Source organism: Bos grunniens, chromosome 1, assembly GCF_055505025.1.
Source record: "Bos grunniens cultivar Pamir isolate PY7600 chromosome 1, Bosgru_T2T1.0, whole genome shotgun sequence".
Lineage (NCBI taxonomy): Eukaryota > Metazoa > Chordata > Mammalia > Artiodactyla > Bovidae > Bos > Bos grunniens.
The window spans coordinates 134,866,546-134,884,325 of record NC_141165.1 but is presented as its reverse complement, the minus strand read 5'-3'; the positions used below and the strand labels follow the sequence as shown (position 1 = coordinate 134,884,325).

The 17,780-nt window shown below is 36.8% G+C and overlaps 1 protein-coding gene across 7 annotated transcripts in view; it reads left to right on the top strand.

The window, feature by feature from the left end:
• Positions 1 to 17,780, top strand: part of SAMSN1 (SAM domain, SH3 domain and nuclear localization signals 1) — a 179,711-nt gene that overhangs the window by 112,744 nt on the left and 49,187 nt on the right. The window contains exon 1 of one of the 7 annotated variants that reach the window (XM_086411822.1): positions 7,262 to 7,438. The exons of the other annotated variants lie outside the window; for them this stretch is intronic. Coding sequence (XP_086267948.1) covers positions 7,382 to 7,438 — 57 coding nt within the window. The 5' untranslated portion in view covers positions 7,262 to 7,381. Of the gene's footprint in view, positions 1 to 7,261; positions 7,439 to 17,780 lie in introns of those variants that run through there. 7 annotated transcript variants of the gene reach the window in all.

Genomic DNA, 17,780 nt, shown 5'->3' with positions numbered 1-17,780 from the left:
AGAGAGTAAAAAAAAAAAAGGAAGAAGAAGGAAAGGAAGGAAACAGAGAAATATATCAAAATGAAAATATCAATCAGGGTTTCTAACATTGTCTTATTAAAATTTCCAGAAAGAGAGAACAGAGAAAGAGATGAACCATTTATTAATTAAATAGACCTTAAGGTTGTGTTTTTCCAGTTTGAAGAACCATTGAGTGAGCAGTACAGAGAATGAAACAGTAATGTATATTAAGACATATACTATGACATTTTAAGGCATACCAAAGATAAAAGGAATAATATGTATATATTCTTTCTGTGGGGGCAAGACGGTTAGGAGAAATCCATCTACAATAAACCAGGAATCAAAATAGTGTTAGACTTCTCAACAACAGCTTTGGAAGCTAGATGACAATGGAGAGGCCTTCTAGATTCTAAGGAAGAACGAAGCTAGAATACCAACTCAAAATTGTGTTCGAATGTGAAGGATCTACAAGGTCCTAAAGCATTTCCATTAAGGAGCTATGTTTCTATAAATGAAAGAGTAGACAAAAAAGATGATGTGAGGCTGAGGTCAAAGAGAATCCAAACCAACAGGTGGTTGAGAATTTCTATTTCAGCCTTAGGCTTGCATCCTTAGAAAGCAATCAAACCCCACTGAATGAAGGCAAAAAGAAAATTTAAGTGTTTGGTCATTTACAATTATAAATATGGTGAGTAAACTTCAATGTTCAAAATAAATCAGTTGATTAATTTGTTGTGGGCATTAATTTGGGATATATTACCCATTATGAACTCCAAAAATAAACAACAAAGGGAACACAAAACACTATACCTAATTTTACTTATTCATTTACAATATTTACAAAATGATAATAACTATTGATCTAACTAAATAATTAAAAGGAAGTTGGGAAGTGAAAGGAGTACAAAATCCTCAAGGACAAAACAGGAACCAATAGATAATGTCTAATACATAAGTCAAGAAACTATGGGCCTATCTTACAGAAAAAAATTAATTTAACTAATGAGAAAAATTGTTTTAATACTAGAGGGATCATACAAAGAATTGAAATAAGTCTGGGAAAAATAAAAGGATGTGACAGGGAGCTTCTTTTTTTTTATTTTTTAGGGTAAGCATTTTCATTTCTACAAAATATGAAATGACATTTTGAAGTGTAAAATGGAAAGTATATAAATGTGAAGATTATGACCATAATTTGGGTGTGATACTGAAGCAAGTAAAAACTAATGAGATGAAATGTCAAAGGTTAAGAGAATAATAAATACTTTTTAGAAACATAAAGTGGGTTTCTATAGCTCCAGATCAAGGAGGAAATAGAATACATTTATTATAGTAACTGGAGATCAATTTATAGATGGATACCTTATCAAAAGCCATCATAAGGGAACTTCAGAACCTAGGAAATTTCATAACATGAAGACAAATCTAATCTGTGCTCCTACCTCGATTTTAATAATTGTGAAATTAGAGAAAATGATTTTAATGACAGCATTGGGGGGCTTTTGATTCTTCTTAGAGGCACTACAAAGTAGCTTGGCTTGAGGAAGGACCCTGAAAAGCTAGAAGGTTTGTCCATGTGATGTTAAGTCTTAATTGAAGAAGAGGGCTTTAGACTAGTTACATGCTTCCTGGTTTCACATTTTATACACACCTAAAGATTGAGAGCCCCTTGGACTGCAAGGAGATCCAAACAGTCCATTCTAAAGGAGATCAGTCCTGGGTGTTCTTTGGAGGGAATGATGCTAAAACTGAAACTCCAGTTCTTTGGCCACCTCACACGAAGAGTTGACTCATTGGAAAAGACTCTGATGCTGGGAGGGATTGGGGGCAGGAGGAGAAGGGGACGACAGAGGATGAGATGGCTGGATGGCATCACCGACTCGATGGACGTGAGTCTGAGTGAACTCCGGGAGTTGGTGATGGACAGGGAGGCCTGGAGTGCTGTGATTCATGGGGTCACAAAGAGTCAGACACGACTGAGCGACTGAACTGAACTGAACCGAAAGGTTGAAACACTTTCCAATCAGTAGCTCAGCTTACTCTCTCCCACCCTCAAATAAATCACTCCTGTTTTATGTCAGGTCTTTAGGTATAACTATGGTACAGAGTGATGTTTATGAAGTAGGATTTTGGATTGAATCCTGACTCCACCACTTCCTAGCTATGCAAACTGGACATGTTACCTAACCGCACCTGGAAGTTGGGAATGATAATGTTAGTACCAGCTTACAGAGATTTTTTGAGAGTTACATGGGAAATATGAACGAAGCACAGAGCACAATGCCAAGCATATAATAAGCATTCAAAATGATAACTATCATTATTATAGTTAACTTTGAGAATGACTTCATGAATATTAAACCTTTAATCATAAAGATATGAAATTTTGTTTTATCATTACTTATTGTGGCAACCACTTAGAAAATATATATTTATAATTTGTTGAATAACCTAAGTAATTTCCATATAAGAGCTTCCCAGGTGGCTCAGTGATAATCTGTCTGCCAAGCAGGAGACATGGGTTCACTCCTGGTGTTGGGAAATTCCCCTGGAGAAGGAAATGGCAATCCACCCCAGTATTCTTGCCTGGAAAATCCCTTGGACAGAGGAGCCTGGCTAGCTACAGTCCATGGGGTTGCAAAAGAGTAAGACACAATTTAGCGACTAAACAACGACAACAAATGTGCATATATCCCCTGATTGTTTTAGTCACTGATGACTGGTCCTCCTCATTTTTTTTTTTTTTACTGAATCTCCTCTTATATTGTTTCAAACATCTTGTCATGCATAGATGTGATCTAAGATGTTCTCTCTTTCAAAACAGTTTTTTTTCCTGTATGATTCTTTAGGTTCACCATGCATCTCAGACTGTTAATCTTCTTTGTTTATCTCACATCTCTATTTCTCCTAGAGCTAAGATAGTGAGATAATGCACTACATTATCTCTTTAGAAATTTAAAATAAGAAATATTGTCACAGGGCCAAGTTCTCTCCCAAGAGGCTTCCCAAGATACCTAGGGTGCGACCAGCAACTCTCCTCTATCAGAAACATAATGTTTTGAGCACACCAAGAGTGGACCCTTTGGGATAACCTTGTGGGATTAACCACCATGACTTTTTTAATATTTATAGTGAGAAACAGCAACTGCAGAGTTTCAGGGACTTATTGTCCTTATGAACAATGCATTCTCTTTCTGCTGACGGGAATTAATCTGAATCTGAATTTGATTTGAATTTGATTATTACATCTTAGCAATCTGCCAGTAAATATTTTTTGGACTGCTGAAACAACTCTTTTATGTTTCACTTTACTTTCTCATCAAATACACCACAATAGCTGTCATCAATTTGCAATTTCTTTACAATTTTGACTTACCCACTATGACGCAGAGGTTGTAATTGACATACATGCCACAAAGTCCCAGGCTTTTTTCACCTTGCCTGGGTTAAGACCATTAAGGTAATGTGTGAAAACAAAGCACCAAGACTTTGCTCTTTTGCAATTTCCCTGTTTCAGAATATTTTTTAAGCAACATGTGGTTTAGTTCAGTCATGATGGGAAATTTTTGTGCTCTGTACTGACTTTCTACCTCATTCCTGCTCTATATACCTTTGACTTAAGAACTTGCTATATCACTCTGGGTGAGTCATTAAACATTTCCATGGATCCAGAATTCCACAAAATAGAAGATAATTGGTCACAACATTCGTTACTGTGTCAACTGAGGTTTTTTTGAGGGCTAAGGTGTTTAATACAGATTGTAACAGAACCTCAAATGTCATATATGTCTTTTAGTCTTCAGAAAACATTTTTTCTTGAGTAGAAGAGAAGGTTGGAAAATTGCTTCTCCCATATTTAATTCTGAGGATCAAGTTCAAGTATTATTTACATTTTGAATATTTCTTAGAGTCTTGATGATGGTAAAATGCCTAGAGATCATAAAAGTAAGATTTTCTTCAGCTTCAGTCCCTGGGTTGGAAAGGTCCCCTGGAGAAGGAAATGGCAATGCATTCCAGTATTCTTGTACCGGAAAATCCCATGGACAGAGGGGACTGGCAGGCTACAGTCCACAGGACTGCAAAGAGGTGGGCACAACTGAGTGCAATGCAGAAGCTGCTAGAGTGCAGCACTTTTAAAAACTGCATATAGTCCAGCTATGGTCACCATGAATGTGACTATTTTCTACTCTTTAGTTATCACTGTAGAAATATAATCTATAGAAAACATTATTCCAAGCAAAACTATTAAAAGCTTCTGCGTCTTTAAGATCCATGAACATTTCTTGATATAAAACATCTTTTACGTAAGTAATTCTTTATTGGCATTTCCTTTTATTCTCACCAAAACCCTAACATGTAGTAAGCACATTATCATTCCCATGTTATTGACCAAACTCCGCAATTGAGTTAAATTTCTATTCACAGATGAAAAAATGGGGGCACAGAGGTTGTAAGTGTTTCAACAAGAAATACATTTTTTCATGACTTTCAGTTTCTGAAGTTGTTGTTGTTGTTGTTGTTTTACTTAGATCACTTCTTTAACTTAAGCACCAACAGAAAGTTTGAAAAGAAGCATAGTTCTAGGGAATTACCCAACTTCAGAGTACTCAGGTTCTTTAGTGTCATACCCTGTCACTATTTGGAAACTACCAGCCTGATAACTCTTGAAAAATATAAACCTGCTCTTAATATCCAGTAGAAGAAGCATAATATCTTAACAGGTGTATTCCTTCAATTCTGTTACAGAACATAAACTATATTTTAGCTACTCAGGTGGCTTGATATATTATCAGACAGCATAAAACAGACAATTTAATATTTGTTAAATGAATCAGTGAAATTTGAACACTAGAACTGGGTTTTGGGGAGGAAGGGCTTAGAGGTATGAGTAAAGACTGAGAAATAAGGTCAGTTGATTTTTCACCTAGAAAAGCTGCTCATTAAGAATATGGTACCACTGTTTTTCAACCCAGGGGTTTTATAAACAAAATCTAGTTTGATTCCCTTAACAAGCTGGTTTTAATAGAAGTGGAGTTTCAGAGATTTTACAAGTCTCCCTTTGGTAAATCCCTAAGTAATAAGAAAGCTTGAACTTCTTGCTTTTGCTTTCTAGGCTATGTTGGTTTTGACATTATAATAAAAAATGCTAAATCCTGTAGTTTGATGGGGAAATTCTTTCTAAGTCATATTAGCTCTACTCCAGGACTATTAAATGAGGACTTGGGATGCTTCATTTGAAGGTACCATTGATCCACTGGATCACCACTCTATTAGCAATTATCAACATATGGCAATGCAGTTTGTAGCAGAAAGACATCTGGTTAATTGAGGGTTCTGTTTAATTCATTTCCTTATTAATCAGGAATTTACAACATAAGGAGCTTCCCTGGTGGCTCAAATGGTAAAATCGTCTGCTTACAATGCTGGAGACCCAGGTTTGATCCCTGGGTTGGGGAAGATCCCCTAGAGAAGGAAATGACAACCCACTCCAATACTCTTGCCTAGAAAATTCCATGGCTGGAGGAAACTTGTAGGCTATAGTCCATGGGGTCAAAAAGAGTCAGATACAACTGAGCTACTTCACTTTCACTTTACAGCCTAGTAATGTGTTCACAAAGTAACATTATGCATAATAATTTACTTCTGGATTCATATTCCTATTTATATGAATTTCATCCATACTGTTCTTTAAAATGTGCATATATGCTTTAAATAGGATTCAGTTCAGTTCAGTTGCTCAGTCATGTCTGACTCTTTGTGACCCCATGAATCACAGCATGCCAGGCCTCCCTGTCTATCAACAACTACCGGAGTCCACCCAAACCCACGTCCATCAAGTCGGTGATGCCATCCAGCCATCTCATCCTCTGTCGTCCCCTTCTCCTCCTGCCCCTAATCCCGCCCAGCATCAGGGTCTTTTCCAATGAGTCAACTCTTCGCATGTGGTGGCCAAAGTATTGGAGTTTCAGCTTTAGCATCAGTCCTTCTAATAAACACCCAGGACTGACCTCCTTTAGGATGGACTGGTTGGATCTCCTTGCAGTCCAAGGGACTATCAAGAGTCTTCTCCAACACCATAGTTCAAAAGCATCAATTCTTCAGCGCTTAGCTTTCTTCACAGTCCAACTCTCCTATCCATACATGACCACAGGAAAAACCATAGCCTTGACTAGACGGACCTTTGTTGGCAAAGTAATGTAAAGTAATGTTTCTGCTTTTGAATATGCTATCTATGTTGGTCATAACTTTCCTTCCAAGGAGTAAGCGTCTTTATGGCTGCAATCACCATCTGCAGTGATTTTGGAGCCCCCCAAAGTTAAGTCTGACACTGTTTCCACTGTTTCCCCATCTATTTCACATGAAGTGATGGGACCAGATGCCATGATCTTAGTTTTCTAAATGTTGAGCTTTAAGCCAACTTTTGCACTCTCTTTCACTTTCATCAAGAGGCTTTTTAGTTTTTCTTCACTTTCTGCCATAAGGGTGGTGTCATCTGCATATCTGAGGTCATTGATATTTCTCCCAGCAACCTTGATTCCAGCTTGTGCTTCCTCCAGCCCAGTGTTTCTTATGATGTACTCTGCATATAAGTTAAATAAGTGGGTGACAATATACAGCCTTGATGTACTCCTTTTCCTGTTTGGAACCGGTTTGTTGTCCCATGTCCAGTTCTAACTGTTGCTTCCTGACTTGCATACAGGTTTCTTAAGAGGCAGGTCAGGTGGTCTGGTATTCCCATCTCTTTCAGAATTTTCCACAATTTATTGTGATCCACACAGTCAAATGCTTTTCCATAGTCAATAAAGCGAAATAGTTGTTTTTCTGGAACTCTTTTTAGTATTGTTTAAAATCTAGCTTATTACATCTTCCAATAAGGTTTACATGGGAATGCAAAGTTGACTACCCTGAGTATTCTCTTCATTTTTTACATACTATAAAGTTCATATCTCAAGTTTTGCTTCATTTATTAGCTCAGATGTTTTCTTCTCTCTACTTATCTCTACCTATCTATCTATCTCATGGAATGTGTTACAGATTTTTATTTTTTTATAAACTGAAAAAATGTGTTATTTTGAAATCTTCATGGCCCTTATAACTGCAGGGATGCTGATGTGTGAGGTTTAGTTAGGGATCTACCTCATAGAATATAGCAAGAACAGAATGTTAAAAGTTACCAAAGAATTACTGTTAAAAAAAAAAAAAAAAAAACTTTACCCATGTAGATGTGAAGTCATATCCTGACCAAAAAGAGGAAGTGGCAGGTTACTAGATTCAAACTTCTCTGTGGCTGTACACATTAGAGAGCACACTGCTGACAGTCTTCAGTCATTTCTGTAACACCAGAAAGTGCACTCATTTGGAGTAGTGTGAATTCAAAATGCTGAAGAGAAAACCATCCAATGCTTCAGAGAAGGAAAAACATCAAAAGCCTAAGGTATGGTGATTTCATACATAGTCAAACAAAACCAATGTATTTAATAGAACGCACACAGAGACACATGGTTTTTATCTGCCCATAAGAAATCAGTTCAACCATATGGTTGAAAGCTTCATGGCAAATATGGGAAAAACTGAATCGAACATTAGCTGTTAAATGATAGCTGACAATTATTGTCTATGTAATTTTATCTTATAGGGCATATTTGATTATTTACAACTGTAACTGAACTCTGAGCTCATACTGTCAGCTCCATGGAAATCATTTTGGTGATCTCTGAAAGACTGACATTATGAAATCTTTGTGTATATTCTTTTTTTTAATATAAATTTATTTATTTTAATTGGAGGCTAATTACTTTACAATATTGTATGTTCTCAATAACTATAAAGGTGGCAAAGTCTATTTAATAATCTACCAAGTGCATTTTATTTCTTACAGTCTCAACTTTTCATAATGCATTATGAGAAGGTTACAAAATAGAGATGTTTTGATTGAATATTTGATGTTTCTCATTTCTTCAAACTAAAATATGATAGCTTATTATAGAGGCTATTTTTACTACTTTCTCTCTTGAACTAGCTCCACTACTTGAGAGAGGATTGGGTTGTTTGGGAAACATCAAAACTCCATAATGTATAGATTTGTTGAACTGATTCTATTTGAAATGTTATTCTATTCTTTGTCTTGAAAATAATTGTTAATGACTACTTAAAAAAAAGGTATGAGATAACAAAGTTTGGATTCTATTGTATGACTCTAAATTAGTTTCATTAGTATCATAAAGGAAAATATCTCTGAAATACTGGTGTCAGCGAATTTTTCCAAAACCTATACATTTTTTTTAGTTTCTTAGGTAAACATTTTAAATATGCTTGTAAATAAACAATAACTGAGGTCAAATGTCTTTTTTAGAGGGTTGATTTATTATCTATTATTGGAATTTATTTGCTTGGTACCTTCCAGACAGAAAGGAATTGGTAATTGATTGTGAACTTTTGAATTGTCATGGCATTGAACAATAGTCAATATTTTATATTTTATAACTCTTTGCAAGTTACCACAAAACCTCTCTGAAGGAAACTAAAAATAAATGATTTCTGATATTTGGAAACTGAGAATAAATGATTTTCAATATTAATTTTTTCTGACAAAAAGGCCTGATAAAGGATAGGCAAGCATTTCTACTTAAATATAGCTGGATAACATATCATGATTTCTGTCTTTTCCCCTAGTAGAATAAAAATGCAAATGCAAGGTAACATTTCCCAAAGAGTACAACAAGCATTGCTTACCTTTCTATTTAAGATTAATTTTCTACAAAATTTGCTTGATTAAATGCAACCAACATTGAGTTGACAAAACTAGGTTTTAGGGAAATTAATTCACAAAAATTAATTCAAAGCAGTGGTTTTCATCCAAGTATTTACAGTTTAGAGTTAGAGTACCTCATAAGAACCCTATTATGTAGTGAGCTGCTATCATATTTATGTCATGGAATAACTTTCAAAATGATATTTTAGTCTATGATTATCTTTTACCTTAATTGCAGGGGCTATTGTAATAGAAGTAGAATATTGTTCATACTACTGAGTTTCTTACTCATAAAAGTAAAAATATATTTGATAAAGTATATATCTGAGAGCAAAATATATCACAGAAAATAGTCACATTGGAAACATTTTTTGTTGTGAATGGATTCCTGTTTTCTTTAGATGGATGGTTTCATTTTATATGAATTTAAAGAGATATGTGAATGTATATGAAAAAGTATTGTTCATACATTCCAGCTAAATCCTTTCCTTTTAATATGGAGTTAATATTTTTTTCCAATTATTATAATTCTGTCTTAGAAATAACTTTGCTTTAATTCATGTTTATTTTACTGGGTAATTTTCTTTATGTACTTTATGGACAAAAAGCCAAATCCAGAAGAGATGGTGGAGATTCCTACAAATAAATGACTAGTAGAATGAGGATTTCAAATCCTTCATTGACTAGAAGGGAATATAGGGCCTGTGTTTAGAAAGATAGAATAGAACCATCAAGAAACCAGTCTGAAATATAGGGAATTGCTGTCTACATGGATTAACTGCATCCAGACAATCATGCACATCTCCTGACCCAGAAACGTACACTTTGTGCTGCAGCTTTTAGCATTACATACTCAGACGTGTCTGACTCTTTGCGACCGTGCGGCCTGTAGCCTGCCTGGCTCCTCTGCCCCTGGGATTTTTCAGGCAAGAATACTGGAGTGGGTTTCCTTTTCCTCCTCCAGAGGATCTTCCCAACCCAGGGATCAAAGCTTGTCTCCTACATTGGCAGGCTGATTCTTTACCACTGAGCTATCTGGGAAGCCCCCTTGTGCTGTATTCTTTCAAAATTTCTGAGAGAGATTTCCTTGTTTTTCAGTTGTAAGTGCTAAAGTAGGTAAGAAGCAACCACATTAAAAATGAGGAAACTATTATTTAGTCACGCAGTTCATGTTAACTCCTGTGGCTTATAGTCCAGGTGACCTAATGTGCTGCTGGGCTTACTTGCTCAGCTGTGTCCAACTCTTTGTGACCCCATGGACTGTAGCCCACCAGGCTCCTCTGTCCATGGGGATTCTCCAGGCAAGTATACTGGAGTGGGTTGCCATTTCCTTCTCCAGGGGATCATTCTGACCCAGGGATGGAACCCCCATCTCCTGCATTGGCAGGTAAATTAGTTACCCACTGGGCCATAAGGGAAACCCCTATACCCAATTCAAATCAGGAATGCATATTATACCAAACATTGTTCCTTAAATATGAATTACGAAGCTGTTCATCTGAAATGGAAAAAATGGAGAAGGACTTTGTTATTCGTATTTTAAAATATATTTTAAAATATGTCCTATGGTTGTAAGATGGTTCAAAACTTCCATGGATATATAATGCAGCAATAGGTTTTATGAGCTTATATTTTGAACTGTGGTATTGGAGAAGACTCCTGAGAGTCCGTTAGACTGCAAGGAGATCCAACCAGTCCATTCTGAAGGAGATCAGCCCTGGGTATTCTTTGGAGGGAATGATGCTAAAGCTGAAACTCTAGTACTTTGGCTACCTCGTGTGAAGAGTTGACTCACTGGAAAAGACTCTGATGCTGGGAGGGATTGGGGGCAGGAGGAGAAGGGGACGACAGAGGATGAGATGGCTGGATGGCATCACCGACTCAATGGATGTGAGTTTGAGTGAACTCCAGGAGATGGTGATGGACAGGGAGGCCTGGCGTGCTGCGATACATGGGGTCGCAAAGAGTCTGACACGACTGAGTGACTGAACTGAACTGAACTGAACTGATACAAAATAATTTATTATTTTCTTATGAGACTTATCAATGTCCATATATCAAAAAAAATCAAAACATATCAAAGTACAGTTTTACCATCTATAATTGATTAGTATGTCTTCTTTTTCATCCTTTATTTCTCTATTTCTCCAGTTTTGGTATGGACTCCTTTCTTCAAATAGTTCATAAATAGGACCAATTGCATTCACATGTATTATAACAGATTCATATTGTAGGTTAAGAAGGAGAAACCAGAAATATTCCATAATTGTTATAGTTCATGTTATAATTCATGTCTGTTATAATTCATGTCTCACAAGTCTCTTTGTGCATGTGCGTGTGTGCGCGCGAGCGTGTGCGTTCAGTTACTCAGTCTCGTCTGACTCTTTGTGATTCCATGGACTATAGCCTGCAAGGCTCCTCTGTCCATGGAATTTTCCAGGCAAGAATATTGGAGTGGTACCATTTCCTACTTCAAGGGAACTCTTTATGGGGCATGCTGCTGCTAAGTCGCTTCAGTCGTGTCTGACTCTGTGTGACCCCTTGGACGGCAGCCCACCAGGCTCCTCTGTCCCTGGGATTCTCCAGGCAAGAACACTGGAGTGGGTTGCCATTTCCTTCTCCAATGCATGAAAGTGAAAAGTGAAAGTGAAGTCGCTCAGTCGTGCCTGACTCTTAGCGACCCCATGGACTGCAGCCTACCAGGCTCCTCCGTGCATGGGATTTTCCAAGCAAGAGTACTGGAGTGGGGTGCCATTGCCTTCTCCGTTATGGGGCCTAAGTAAGTACAAATTAAGAAAGACATTTGATAAATTTCTTCTTGATAAATGATTGAGTATTCTACATTTAGATTAGTCAGTCCATAATAGCCTTGCTTAACATATTAGATAGGTACTGTACTTTCCTTTTTTAATTTTGTTTTTACCTTCTCATCACTAGTATCTACTATTTATTGTGATGTAAAAAAATTTAAGCACATCTAGGACTCAGAGTTCAAAATATATGATCTCAGTGAAGTGAAAGTCACTCAGTCTTGTCTGACTCTTTATGATTCCATGGATTATACAGTCCATGCAATTCTCCAGGCCACAATACTGGAGTGGGTAGCTTTTCCTTTCTCCAGGGGATCTTCCCAACCCAGGGATCAAACCCAGGTCTCCCACATTCCAGGCGGATTCTTTACCAGCTGAGCCACTAGGGAAGCCCAAGAATACTGGAGTGTGTAGCCTATCCCTTCTCCAGTGGCTCTTCCTGACCCAGGAATCAAACCAGGGTCTCCTGCATTGCAAGCGGATTCTTTACCTACTGAGCTATCAGGGAAGCTCATGATCTCATTACACTCTATAAATGCTTAAATTATAGAATGAGATTTTCCTTAACTATTTTTTCTAACTGAACTGTGCTAGTTTGCTATATTTATTATGGGGTTATTACATACCAGTGTTTAGAACTTTTTGTATGTTTATTTAATATTTGTAACATTTCTGTGACAGAATATCTCTTTTTAGCCTTGTAGATGAGAAGGGGTAGAGAAGGTTAATAAACGTAACACAAATATACACAGAAAAAAGCAAAACTGTGTAGTGTGAAATACATATGTCAGTTTCTGGTACTCCTTCATTATTATGCCACAATTACAAGCTTAGAGACTGTAGATATTATTAATGTTTCTGTCTTAGTTACCAGCTGAATTTTAAGGAAAGCTAGGACAATGTATCTTTAAGAGCTTCTGTAAGTTGGAAAGGAATTTAGAGGTTCTCCATTCCTGTCTCTAATTAAATGCAAGAATTCCACTTGTCAAATCCCTCCAGATGCCCACCCAAGCTTTAAAACTTTAAATTGTAAAATAACAATAAGAACAACTTTGCTAGTATTCAAGTGCTCAGATTGTCAAAAATATCATGATCTAGTATTGAGATAAGTAAAAGCATGTATTTCCCTCCTAAATCTAGTATAATACCTTCAATGAAGTACGCTCTTAATAAGTATTTGTAAAAGGAATGAATTTTCTTGATTTCCTATATGCAACCTGGTTCAAATATGAAAACTGACCAGTACTATGTATTTTCATTATTCTTGTTTGCAAGTCTATTAGTGTGTACATAAGAAAGTTTGTATGTCTGTGTGTAAATACATGTAATTCATTTCTAAGTTTTATTTAAGTTTTAAGAAAGACTCCAATATGTTGTGCAAGAATCCCTAGAGTGTCCCATTGTTACCTAACAAGTAGACCACTGTTCCAGGTCAGGAAATATGGTAGAAACTTTGAAAATAGAGAAGGAGTAGACCCCACAGAGGCTCTGACACTGTAATTAGAACAAGTTGACCTCTATTTGGCTGGGATTAATGATCTGTGTTAATAAATTTTAACTGAGGTTTTTCTTTTAGTAAAGGAGATTCAAATACCGCTGTTATTTTAAAGGAAAACTTTGGAATAATGGCAGTTCTGGAAATAGCGCTTTTATTTATTTATTTTTTTTTCACCATTTTTTAAAATCTAAAGTGCATACTAAATGAGACACCATTAGTGTCACAGATGCTAATTTTCACTAGCAATGACTGAAGTGGCATTCTTTCCCATTTGCATTTGATCCTAGCAATGATGAGAGGTGATGAGTTGATTATGAGTTGTTTTCACCGCACTGCCCGCTGTGCAAATTTATGCTCCTAGACAAGGATGACACATAGTTGTGGCATTAAAGAGCTTTCTTCATTGCTTTTCCTATCAAGACTGTTAAGATATATTTTAACTCTTTTCTAACCAAGTATAAGAAAAAAGGTGAAGTGTTTATTTGAACTGGTGCTTACTTTAGACCAAGTAATTACACAAGGGGCTTATGGAACTCCTTCCCCTAACCTCCAATTTACAGAAAAGAAAACAGCCCTGTAGATATGAAAAATTTTGCCCAGGATAGCATAGCTGGCAAAAAAAAAAAAAAAAAGTTGATTTGAGAGTATACAAGACAACTTTTTTCTTCTAAATCTGGGGGTTTCCCATTTGCTCCTTATTTTTGCAGCTTTCCAATTGGCCTTGGTGGTAAAGAACCCACCTCACAATGCAAAAGACATTGAGAGACATGAGTTTGATCCCTGATGGGGAAGATACCCTGGAGGAGGAAATGGCAACCCACTCCAGTATTCTTGCCTAGGGAATCCCATGGACAGAGGAGCCTGGCGGCTACAGTCCATAGGGTTGGTCCATAGGGTTGCAAAGAGTCAGATATTACTGAAGTGACTCAGCATGCATGCACTTCTTTTTGCATCAGCATCTGAAGTATAATTTTCAGATTTTAATTTATGCATTTTCAGTTAAACATTTTGGATTTTGAAAGAACGTGATTCCAAGTAAGGTATGCAATATACGATGTAGGTAATACTTTAAATCCATTTATTCCATTAAAAAATGGTGGGTATAAATAAATGTTTATTTTTACTTTTGGTTATTATTTCTCTGTGCCACTAAAAAATCTCTCAAAATGTTCTCTTCACTTATGTATTTAGTTAGTATTTATGCCATATTTGTTTTCTAATTAATATTTAAAGTAAATTATAATGCAAACCTAAAAACAAATAGCATAAATCAGAAGAGAGAGGATAGACCATGGTAAAAAGTATCACTGAGCCACCAAGATTGGGTTGAAGGTGATTCTAAGTACTTGCCACTGATTTTGGTCCTACAGACCAGCAATATTGGCATTCTAGAAGTTTGTTAGAAAAACACTGTCTGGCCTACCCCAAGCCTATTAAATCAGAATATACATTGTAGTGAGATAACCAGAAGTTCTGTAAGATCTTTAAAGTTTGGAAATGATGTCTATACTGATGGCTTTTAGCCTAGGTTGCCCATTTAAATCACTGAAGAGTTTTAAGAAATACCGATTATTGGGTTCCATCTTCAAATATTCTGATTTACCTAATGTGGAATGTGCCATCAAGAATGTTTAAGGTTTTCCAATCTGGAGATATTTTTTCCTACTAATCTCTTCAAAAGACTTAGAACTTAATTCATTTTTTCTTTCTTTCATTCATTTTTCAAAGCTGTAAATATCTATTGAGTGTTTGGGAATACAGTGGTGACTAAAACAAAGATTCATGTCCTCATAGGATTTATATTTATTAGAGATGACAGACAACAAATGAGATAAATATGTTAAATACAAAGTGTGCTAAGTAATGATAAGTGCTAAGAAGAGAAGGAAGAATATGAAATATTTGGGACTAGGGAAGACTTGCTGAAAGTGGGACATCTGAAAAGGAAATGAAGGAAATGAAGAGCTGGCCATGACACTGAATAAGGAAATCTTATTCTAGGCCACAGGAAGAGCAAGATCAAAATTCTGAAGGTGGGGGTGAGTGTCCCCGGTGTATCTGAGAAACAATAAATCAGAATATACAAAGGGAAGAGGCGTCACAAAGAGTTGGATGTAGAGGGTCCTCTTGGTCATTATAAGGGTTTTAGCTGGTATTAAAAGATTTTGAGAAGGACAGAGAAAAATCTGGCTTACACGTTAGTGGGCCGATTCTTGCTTTTGTGTCTCACATACACTGAAGAAAGGGAGGGAGGAAGCAGGGAAAAGAGACTCTTTAGGAAGTTTTTACAGAAATCAGGAAAGGATAATGGTGACTCACACAAGAGAAGTGGCAGGCTGGGTGTTGAGAAGATGTTGAATTGGAGATCTATATGTACATACTGTAAACTTTTGGAGGTATAAAAAATGAACTTACACATGGGCTCTAATGGTAGTAAACAGAAAGGCTGCCACTGTCCTGCCCCATTCTTGCTTCTAGCTTGTGTTGACACATCAAGGAGAAATGCCCTTATCCCTCTCTTCATAGCCACCAGACACTTAGGCCCATATGGATATCCTACTTCTCAAAAGTTTCTACATCTTTCCTCAAAACACAATTTTCTGTTAGATTTGATTTTCCTTTCTAGGGCACCTTGAATCAGAATAGAAGAACTAATAATTTGCTTATCTCACCTTGTTTAATTGTTTGAAAGTGGTAAATAATTTTAGGCTTGAAAAATTATCTTCAAACAAAGTATCAATTCACTCTAGCCTTCCCATTTTATTGAATATGAATCTGTAATCAAGTTTTATGCAGGCAAGTAGCAGAGGTTGAGTAACAAATAGACTGGCTATCCTTGAAAAAACCCACTGTGCCCAGATGGTATATAGAAAGTTCTGGAAATAAATGGTTGAGAGAAATGATGGAAGTGTAGACTCCCTTTGGAAATATAGGTATTATATCCTACTGCTGCTGCTGTCACTTCAGTCATGTCCGACTCTGTGTGACCCCAGAGACGGCAGCCTACCAGGCTCCCCCGTCCCTGGGATTCTCCAGGCCAGAACACTGGAGTGGGCTGCCATTTCCTTTTCCAATGCATGAAAGTGAAAAGTGAAAGTGAAGTCATTCAGTCGTGTCCAACTCTTCTCGACCCCATGGACTGCAGCCCACCAGGCTCCTCTGTCCGTGGGATTTTCCAGGCAAGAGTACTGGAGTGGGGTGCCATTGCCTTCTCCATTATATCCTACAGGAAGGTACAAAGTCATTACCTTGACTACCAGTGCACTGGATTTGCTAAAAATCAATTTAATGAAACACTTATCTCTTTAATCTTTCTTTGCCTTGCTAAGGAGACAAATGGCTTCATTATCCCTGAAGACGGTGTGTGTGTGCAATGTGTGTGTGTGCGTGTGTGTTACAATGGAATTAAGCTCATGCTCCAAATATCTAAGTTTCCAAATTTAGCATTCCCAAACTGATTCATTTCTCTTTCTTTCCAGTGTTAAGGATTTAGGTGAACTTTTAGAAACAAGACATTTTTAATTAGCTTCTTAGGAGAGAACAAAAACGTCCTCCATTAAGAACTGATTAATAAGAATAGAAGAGAGTTTTAAGTTGTCTGGTGGTGATTCTTCTAAAGATAGCCATTTGTCAACACAGCTGGTCATGTCCCATTTCTCCCCTCATTTAAAAAGCTTTGGAAGTTTTCACCTGGTTTGTGTTAGTTTTCTAAGGCTTCCATAATAAAATACCGTAGGCTAGGTGGCTTAGAGAACAGCCATTTATTTTCTCACAGTTTTGGTGGTTCAAAGTTCAAGATCAAGGTGAGGCAGAACTGGTTTTCTTTGAGGGTCATAAGGGAAGAATCTGTTCTAGGCTTCTTTTAGGCCAGCAGTTGGCCACTACTTGCTTCCCCTTCAGTCCCTCTGTGTACATAACCTTGTGTCTCTCTTTGTATATCCAGATCTCATCTTTGAAAGGCTCTGAACACTCTTATACTTTCCTGTTTGTGCTTTCCTTAGCCTAGAATGCCTTTGTTCATCGCAACTCATGAACTTAAATCTCTATTTTAATACCTTCCCTCAAGGAAGCCTCCAAGAGTTAACCCAAGGCAGTACATAAAGAGAGCATTCTGGCAGAGCAGGGGGGAATATGAACTAAAGTCTTTTAGATCAGGGTTGAGGTACTATTTAACTATGGGATGTTGAACATTTTACTAAACATCTTTTGGGCTTTATGTGCTTATCTGAAGAAGAGGGGGTGTTAAAGCACATCACAAAAGATTGATAAGAAAATTAAATAAATTACCATGTGTAAATTTCCTAGCATAATGTTCATGTTTGATTAATAATCTCTCCCTCCTTTCTAGTTTAATAGAACTCGTTCCACTATTGTTTCTTTTACCATAGTTTATTCTAATATGTCCTCCCAAATGGAGTTACCATCTTACCAAATGGATAAGAACAAGGAATGTATCTTATCCATACGTGTAGCTCTGCAATTTCTGTTGAGGAACAAAGGGTGTTGAACTCTATCTAACTTTCAGACTCCATGTGCTTTCTGTTATACTTTGATTACCATCAAAAATATTTATAATATGGAATATAGTCATGATTTCTCAATATATGCACAATACTTGTGAAATGACTAATGGATAATATGAGTCATGTAAAGTAGTACTCTACTTCAAGACATAGTGTGCAAATGGGTCACTGGTAAAGATGTGGGCAACACCCAC